The 9,975-nt window shown below is 39.3% G+C and overlaps 1 protein-coding gene across 1 annotated transcript in view; it reads right to left on the reverse strand.

Moving 5' to 3' along the window:
• Positions 1-775: 775 nt before the first annotated feature.
• Positions 776-9,975, reverse strand: part of CRADD (CASP2 and RIPK1 domain containing adaptor with death domain) — a 31,564-nt gene continuing 22,364 nt past the window's right edge. Inside the window, exon 3 of the mRNA XM_015812813.1 lies at positions 776-1,772. Coding sequence (XP_015668299.1) covers positions 1,471-1,772 — 302 coding nt within the window. The 3' untranslated portion in view covers positions 776-1,470. The remainder of the gene's footprint in view (positions 1,773-9,975) is intronic.

The following is a 9,975-nucleotide window of genomic DNA, read 5'->3' on the forward strand; positions in this document are numbered from 1 at the left end:
TTTATCTTTTTTGGCCTGACTATTGCAACTCTTTCCTTGGTGATAATGCTAGCTTTCTGGAGAAACAGATTCAAAACAGAGTTTTGAGGCATTGGAAGGGAACTGGGTTTCACATCCCACTGTATTCTAAATAAATAAACATCTTTTCTAAATTATTAGGCCATACAATCAAAGGGAGAGTGAAATGAGAAATTTTACAATCTACTAACTAAAATATGATAAATCTTAGAAACAGGTAAGAGAGTGGGATGGTGATAGAGAGTCAGGGTAGTAGTGGACAATTAAAATGTATACAAATTCTGATAAGAATCTTCAAGAAGGCAGAGGACAAGGGATCAACTTCCTAGAGAAAAAAAATCTACTTGATCAGATGATCCTTGGGTGGTAAGTGATTTAAAGAGGAATGAAAGCTGACAGCAATCAAATAAGAACACTGGCTTTTAGGAATATCTGCAAAATTCAATCCAGTAAGTAGAAAACACTTGGCAATATTATTGAATCACAAATGAACATATCCAGAGGAAAATGACACAAATAGTCAGGTTGGAAAAAGTATGTTTTTCGCCAGTACTTGCTTTTAAATTAGAAATTTTGGGAGGTTTTTTGACACATGCAAAGATAGGCAAACTTAGATCCATTAACTTCAGGAAATGCAGAGAAGTTTTTGTCTAAGATGAAGCTGCAGGCAAAAGCATATATCAGTATTATTAATCTTTTTATACTAAATATAGAATATAGAGTATGGCCACTCCAGTGCACACCATCAAGAATTAAGATCAGATCCAATCCATGACTTAAGTTAACTTACACAATAAGTAATCAGAATTCATATAACAAAATGCAGCTTTTTTGGACTGTTCTTTTTTATGGTTGTAATAATACACAATATGCAAGCTTTAAAAATAAACAGGACATTGTAACATTCCTAGATATTAACATTAAAAAAAGCAGTACCTGCTCTGTTTCCTTGCATCTCTACTAGTGAGACTATTATCCTTGGTAGCTATTCAGTGATGACAGCCCTTTCCTTATGATTTGCTACTGGATCAACTTATTGCTATTAATAAAGGTAATTAAGGTCAAGAGGAGAGTGCTTTGGTATTGCGGAAGGCTTGCACAGCTTTGGTACAGTTGTCAACACTAATTTCTCATCCAAACGACAGGATCTCATGCAATACCAAAATCTCCTCCACAGTATCTGATCTTAAAAGTGGCTTTGCCATATGAAGAAGGCATGGCATTTGGAGACTCCATAGAGGAAAAGGTTACCAACACTGATCATGATGGCAATATACCTGCTGCAACAATCAACATTCGCATGTTAAAGTCAATTGGTAGGCAATGTGAGTGAGAATACTGGGTAGTTGCTAAAGTCATGCCAAGATGTAGACTTTCCATAATTTCTGAGTGAGCACTGTGGAGACGGAATATGGGATGGGCCTTTGGTTCGATTCAATCCAGTTTAGAAGCTCATTGAAGCAGTTGCTGGATTACTGAAGAATCTACTTCTCCAAATTTTAAACCAGTGCACAGACTCTCCGTAGTAGCTTTATTCCCTAAACGCTGCCTCCATAAAATGAAGGCACTTATAATCTGTGATTGGATATTGTATGGGTGGTTGACTTTACAACAGTAAATGTCATTTTGGCTCAAGCCAAGAGATAATACAATGCACTCCCATTCAGGTCCAAGTCTCTGAGCAAGTTTACTAATCTGTTGATCGGATGGCAGTTTCTTCAAAATCTGTTGTGGAAATCTGAGTAGCTGATCATCTAAAACAAAGAAAGGGAAAAGCTCAGATACATTCTTCTGAAAAATGCAGCATATTTTAATGCTTACCTAAAGCATTAGTTTAAGAAACAAAATGTAGATCAGACCTTTATACCAATATAGACGAATTTCAAGTGTGTCTAATCACACTTGGCCAAATAAAGTATTCAATATAATCATATTTATTATTTAGCATATGATAAGAACCTGGCAGAAGAGAAGTAAGAATATACATACAATCCACATAATTATATACAAAACTTCTATGGGAGTATGGCAGTGGCCTCATAACTGGATGTCCAATTTAGTTATCCAGGCAATTGCCTCTGGCGTTGCTTTGTGCAGATCTTCTAGAGAACCAGAAAACGCATGTCGCGGGCAATCTTGCACAAAATGTTTAATTGTTTGCATATCAGCACCCCAGTCTCAACAAGGGGAATATTTCCACCCTCATGTATACAGGGCAGAGGCACTTCTTCCAGTATCATACATAATTCTGTTCAATTTCATCCGGACAGAGCGAGGCAGGAAGTTTTTAAGAAGAGACTGGACAGCCATTTGTCCGAAATGGTATAGGGCAGTGGTGGCGAACCTATGGCATGGGTGCCAGAGGCGGCACTCGGAGGCCTCTCTGTAGGCACACGTGCCGTTGCCCCAGCCTCGCCTCCCCCGTGACCCCCCTCTCCAGCAGCCCCCCTGAAGGAGAGTCGCCCCTGAGCGTGGCCCATGCGGAGCAGCGCAGCCAAGGACATGGCAGCCAGGCAGCGTAGACAAGACTCTGCCCTCACACCCCATCGTGCACAGTTGATGCTGCAGGGCGTGGGCAGAGGGCGTGACCGCCATTGTGCTGCTGGGCTGCCTGGGCAATCTGCGGCGGGCCCTGGAGGTGGTGAGTGGCCCTGCGGGCAGGCAGGGTGGGGGATGGGGGGTGGAGCGGGAGCGGGGCAGGGCCAGTTTTTGGGCACTCAGTCTCTAAAAGGTTCGCCATCACTGGTATAGGGTTTCCTACCTGAGCAGAGGGTTAGACTAGATGACCTCTAAGGTCCCTTCCAACAACAACAACAACAATAATAACAACAACAATAACAACAATAACAACTTCTGGGAAACCACCAACCTAAAAGGAAAAGGTCAAAACCACATGGTTTTGATTCAATATAATGAAATAGGATAGCAAAAGTCCTAAATAATTTCAATTAAATAATAAAAAGGTTAAAAACTCTTTATATCTGTACTTTAAAAGCCAGAACTGGCTAGACGCCCAAATTGAATTTGACAAGTTATTTCCCATCACATGCATTCTAAAATAGCAATTGTGTCACTATACAGTGGGGGTCCCCAACCCCTGGGCCATGATCCGTTACCGGCAGACAAGTGTGTGAAGCTTCATTTGCTAAGGTGCGGGATTTAGATTGCATGTGCAAAACCATTCGCCCCCACTGCCAAAACCACTGAAGCAGCTGTCACCAGTCCACAGAACCAAAAACGTTGGGGAACCCCTACTGTATAGGATGGCTCAGGGAATCTTTTACTTATCAAATTTGACACTATTTTCTGCTTTGTGGTTTGAGTGATATAGAATTGCTTCAAGGCAGGATAAGCAATGGGGTGCTACTGTAGATAAATTGGATTAACTTAATTAGCATAGTCACATATTATGGGAAGAGTTATTGAAAATAACTGGAGCCTGCCTCTATTTTACAAAGTTATTAAGCATCCAGAAAACTTCCAAGGGAAGTACGGTGAACTGAAGATGGTTCTTTGAAAGCAGAGCCAACAAACACAGCAAAGACCAAGAAACAAGTAAGCAGAATAGTTCCTTGGAACCTCTCTGGATAAGGAGAGGATGGGAGATTATCCACATGCCCACATATCCTGGACAGGTGTCCTTGCAGGACAGTGGTTTTCTACATGTTTCGGTGCTGGGAGACATTAGCCATTTTGCTTGCAACCCTGGAGACTATTAAAAGCCTGTAAGTTCGCAAACCTTACTTTCTTATCACTTGCAGAAATTGCTCATTAAGTACCTCTAACCTTTTCTTTCAAAAATTTGAAAACACCAAGTTAACCATAAAGGAAACAAACTTTTAATCATAAGCTTAAGAATTTAAAGAATCCAGAATAAGCAGCAAAAAACTAAATAAGATTCTGATCTTAGAAAGTTACAAACAGACTAGGAGTCCAAGTAAAATTGGAATATTGAAACTTATTATAAAAGATTGTATAGTTCTCAACTTACAATCACAACTGAGTCCAAAATAGCTCTTGCTAAGCAAGATGCTTGTTAAATGAATTTTAAGCGAGATATTTGTTTAATGAGTGTTGCCCCATGTTAGGACCTTTCTTGTAAATCACTGCAGTTATTGTTAGTAACATGGTTGTTAAGTGAATCTGGATTCCCCATTGACTTTGCTTGTCATAAAAGGTGACCACATGGCCCCAGGACACTGCAACCATAATGCATATGAATCAGCTGCCAAGCATCCAAATTTTGATCACATGACCATGGGGATGCTACAATTGTAAGTGTGAGAAATGGTCATAAGTCCCTTTTTTCAGTACCGTTGTAACTTTGAACAGTCACTAAATGAACTGTATTAAGTCAAGGACTAGCTGTGATTATAAAGAACACCTTTTGATGGAAAATAAATTCTGCTCTGGTTTTTACAAGATATAACAAAGATAAGAAATTTCATGACACGGACACTAGAGGGGACAAAGGCTTTTAGGAAGAGGAAAGAACTCAAGTCTGTAAAATATTGCAAAACAGTGTAACAATGAAAATATTGAAGGAGACGTTTGAAGAATGGAATAAGAAAATAGTAGCTGCAACATCAATAACATCAATAATGATGTCTGCTTCCATGAATAGACTACGTCCAAAAGATAGCAATAGCACGTAGACTTATATACCCATTCACAGTGCTTTACAGTCCTCTCTAGGTGGTTTAGAGTCAGCATGTTGCCCCCAACAATCTGGGTCCTCATTTTACCGACCTTGAAAGGATGGAAGGCTGAGTCAACCTTGAGCCTGTGTGAATCAAATTGCCGAACTGCAGGCAGCCAGTAGCCAGCAGAAGTAGCCTGCAGTACTGCATTTTAACCACTGTGTCACCACGGCTCATAAAGATGTTATGGAAGAAATGACACATGTAGAATAATTTTTATCTGACAATACTGTATAGAGATATCAAAGTAGATTTACAATTCACAGGCCAAGAGAATGAATTAGAAAAAGGATGTTTCACTGGATTTACAAAAGAAACTAGCTGAGGTTTTAAAATTTAAAAGAGAAATGCAAATGACAAACCAAAACAGTGACCTCAATAATTTTGTCCTATTGGATCTATAAAAGAGACTTGTGAAAACCTTGAAGAACTCTGTGCAGTGGGGCAAAGAAGAAATGAAGAGAAATCAAATCCCATAACATTTAAATGAGCTAAAGATTGAGACTGTTGGAAGTGATACAGAGGAATATAAAGATCGTTTATTTTAGAGTTTCCCAACTTTTCTGGCTTTGCAGACCAGCAGGAAGAGGGAGAGGATATGGTTTCCCTCTTGCCACCACTTCTGTGGCCCAGTTCAAATGGCTCAAGGCCCGGTAGATGGCCGCAGCCTGGGGGTTGGGGATCCCTGGTTTATTTGATCAATGTTAAAACAAGATATGTTGTTATTTCTGCCAACCCTTTATAGACTTTCTGCTGACACCAGGACTGAAAAAAATGTTTCATGGTTTTGTTTATGGATAATAAATGGTATATGGGATGAAGTAATAAATGTTTGTAACCCTAGAGGGAGTGAAGAGTCACTAAATGTGTTTATACTTTTTGTGATGAAGGTCAGAATTTATTCTTTAGTATAATCTTTATTTACTTATTTACTTACTTCTTTACTGTATTCATACTTGTCTCTTTCTTCTTTTTTCTTCTTCCTATTCTCTTTTATTTTTTAAAGTTTAGTTTGTATTAAATTTTACCATTATAATCAAAATTCTTAAAAAGAAAGTTATTAAGCATCCCCCAAGTATTCATTCATCTTTTTCTTTATGGAATTGAGTAACCATTGTTACTCTGTAAAGTATTTCAAACAGCACAATACATATCATTCTCATAATGTTAGCAAAATGTTTCTACACAAAACCTACCCACAGCAGCAATGATCAAGTTATGACTCCTTAGACAACACTCTTTAAAGAGCACTTTGTGACATATGTAAATAAAGCACAGCAGACAGACCACTGAGAACAAGCAGGATATGAAATCACATGTTGTTCTAAAGGAAATAACTGTTACTTTTAGAAGTCATAGAAACACAGTTGAAAAGCAGCACTAAAGTACAATCCCCTTCTCAGTACAAGAAACCAAATTCAAGTGTTGTCTAGTACCCTCTTAAACACATCCAACGAAGCCTATCACTTCTCTGCACATCCCTATTAAACTCTTCTTATTGTTAAGAACTTCTTAAACCAGTGGTTCTCAACCTTTTTAATGCCGCGACCCCAACCGGTCGTAAGTCGAGGACTAAACCGGTCGTAAGTCGAGGACTAAACCGGTCGTAAGTCGAGGACTACCCAACCGGTCGTAAGTCAAGGACTTTCCCTGCCCGGGAGCGCCGTGCATGCGTGGTTCCGCCCCCTGCACCGGCCGAGGCGTAGCTGGCAAGCGGCAGAGACAGAGCAGACCGACCACCAGCTGGCCCAGCCCAAGGGAGGTAAGGCACCCGCCGGAAAAGGGGGAAAAAAATGGCAGACAAAAAAAATGGCGGACAAAAAAATGGCGGACAGCCTTGCTTGGCGACCCCCATGAAATGGTCGATCGACCCCAAATGGGGTCCCGACCCACAGGTTGAGAACCACTGTCTTAAACATTCAACCAGGCCTTGATTTTTTTTTCTATATGGCTCTATTTCAGGTATCTGAAAAACTCTTCCTGGGTCTTCTTTTCTTAAGGCTAAGCATTCCTAATTTCTGCAACCTCTTTCCATAAGTTGTACACTTTCCAGGGCCCTGAATATTCTTACTGCTCTTTTCTGAATCTGGTTCAATTTATCTGAACCTTTCTAAGCTCAGAACTGCTTTTTCCATGGCGGCTGTGAGGGAGCTGAAAAAAAATGCAGTTAAGGGGGTTATGCATTCTATGAAAGAAAATGATGGAAACCGAACTGATAAACAGAGAACTAAGCAATAATGCTGAAGGCGTTGAGATGGTTGGCTTGGCTCCATCTTCTATGCCTTTATCTGGGCACTGATTTCTAATTTTGGTTGCGAACGTAGCACCACCATTAGCCAGACACATGAATAAAAAAGCAGACTGGTTGAAAAGAGGTTATGCTTGTAATAGTAGCCACTATCAGTGCTAACAGTGGGAATGTCTCCAATGATTCTTAAAAGGCTGTATGTTCCTTGAAACATTGCAGCTATAGCAACCACTCACCACTTGCTTAATTTCCAGGAAAGCCCTGTTCTGTTCTGTTTCTGCTCCTGGCAATTTATGAAATGATAAACTTGTTTCGAGAGTAATTCAACAGTTAACACTGACATCACTGTCACGACTACTTTCTTAGGGTGAGTACCACTTAAATTTAATTGGAATTAGTCATGCTAACTGGACATACTTGTTTTCTACCTCTTTTAAAGTGTGGTTTTCAGATTTTCCAGACAGGTCCATGAAAATTTTAGCTTTCTTGGCTAACACAGAATGAATAGAAGATAAAAGCTGGGTAAAAGATAAAATAAATGGTTGTATTTATCTAGAAGATCCCCTTTACTGCATAAGTTATTGGCCTAATTATGATAATAATGTATCAACAAGTCGATGACATATACTTTGTCTAGGAGGAATTGCTCTTAGCCAATGGTCTACCTCAGCGGCTCCCAACCTTTTCTATACCCCGGACCCTTAGAACGCTTCTGATATATTCTTGCACCCCTTACAAAATTTTGAAATAATGAATTATGCATATACACTATAATTTTGAAACTTCTAAACCCAAGTTTTCACACCGCCTGGAATATTGTCTCGTACCCCCGGATGGGAACTCCTGGTCTATCTAACTCAAAATTAGTAAAAGTAATTAAAAGTTTTCCAAGCCTTTTGGCATGAGAGTTCCCATCCTTACCTCAAAATGTAGGCAACTGACCCAGGGACTGTTTGCAGGTAATGCATTTATCATTAATGCCACCCATATGGATATATTCTTATTAGAATTGTTTCATCCTGGATATTTTATGAAAGGCTTGAATTTTAATCCTCATCCTACTCTTTTTTCTTTTATTTATAGTCTCTCAAATGTATGAATGGAATATTTGCAAAAGCACAGTAGATCAAAAAGGATTTCTCATTAAGACTATTTCTAAACAAACAGGTACATGGATAACAGCTTTAAAACACCTGAGGTCATGCTTTGATTTTCTGTCACAGCTGTTCATTCTAATAAAAAAAAATTGCCATTTATTGGAGCTGTTATATAATGCTGTTAATCTCCCAAGATTATGCAGATAGCTTGTCCGGTATTTGCACCTGGCAAAGCAGTGTCTCATATTGGTGTATTAAGACTGAGCAGAAAAAAAGTTTATATCATTGAGAACTTAAGTCCTCAGTCTAGCAGAGACACATTATGTCTTTGAATAAGCTCTTTGCTGCTGCAGTATTGTCTATTTTTTTGTTTATCATTCTTTAATTAATAGGAAAGAAAGAAGAAGCAAGAGCAGCAAACTGTCTTTACCTTGCTTTATCCTCTCTTAATAGTCATATTAAGAGGCCCAAGCAGGGGGCAACTCGACCCATTCAGAGAGGGGCAATTAACTGGGCGTACAACACCAGCATTTCCAGCATCCTGTTAACAGATCATAGCAGCAGTATGTTGGGTATGCTCCAAGTTGTGAAATGCTATCCAAGGGGTCTATTGCTGACAGTGCATAAGCTACCATTCAAAAGAATTTGGAGGAATCCATTTATTAACTGGAAACAAGGAACGCCAAGATGATATTGTGCTAACTGGAAAAAGACACAGATTTAACAGGATAAACAGCACCTAACTGCTGCACCCACATCTTAATAATTGCATTTACTTTTTAAAATGATTCTCCCATTCTACATAAAATTAATGCTTAGTTAAAAGTGACACTGCTAGGCTATGTGGTATGTCTGCCAAAGATGATACCCAGCTGACAATAGCACAACACTCATAGCTGACCATCACTGTTTTGCAACAATTATCAGGTGTTTTTCGGGCTAAACCATTCAGTTCCCGTCTGCTTCTTAAGTTTAATTTATGCTATTTCATTTACTGTCTTTTCTTCCTGCTCAGAATGACTGGGGAATAATGAACCTCGTGAAATTTCCTGGAAGTCACGCTCACTGCTTGCTAATGATGCGTGTTCAAAAAGATTGAAATAAGTACGACGTGGTAAAAACAAACAGCAGTCATGGACTCATAAGCGAGCCAACGGATATAAATGTTGCAAAGATTCTACCAGTCACAGAAGAAGGGTTTGGTGAAAGTGTCACCATTGCAAAGTAAGTATTACTTCTTGATCAGGGATTAAAAATCAGCAGGCAAAGAAACCTAAACTAAATTCTAATTATAAGATGATAAGATAGTACGGTGATCTTTTTTGAGCCATGTAGAGAGAAAAGAGTTAAATATTTGCTTTTTAATAAGGCCCTACAACATCTCATAGTATAATTTATATTTTTGTGTACTTAAATAAAACACAGTAATCCAACATTGAAAGAAATGATATTTGATACATTCACGAAGAATCCTATGATCTGACCCATTGGTGAATCCACAACTTGATTGCTAATTCTACAATTAATGAATGCAATCTGGTTGAAAATGCATAGTAAAACTGGTTAGCAATAGTTGAAATGAATAACTGCATAAATAAATAGAAAACCAAGCTCCTATCAAATAAAATGTGAGGATGTCAATACTGTATAGCAGACATGTCAAACTCGTGACGTCGCGCAATGTATCGGGACGGTTTTGCCATTGCCGGCAATGGGGTGGGCGCGGCTTCCGGATGACACATCCGGCCTGCAGGCCGGCAGTTTGACACCCCTGCTCTATAGTGATAGTTAAGACTGAGAAGACAAGGATTCAAATTAACATTTAGAAGGAGTCAATCGGAAGACTTCCGGTGGCAGGCGACCTCGTCGGACGCAGCTGTAGCTGCCTCCCGCCTGTTTCTGCGTAAAAGCC

The sequence above is a fragment of the Protobothrops mucrosquamatus genome, unplaced genomic scaffold, assembly GCF_001527695.2.
Source record: "Protobothrops mucrosquamatus isolate PMUCROS unplaced genomic scaffold, P.Mucros_1.0 scaffold_65, whole genome shotgun sequence".
NCBI lineage: Eukaryota > Metazoa > Chordata > Lepidosauria > Squamata > Viperidae > Protobothrops > Protobothrops mucrosquamatus.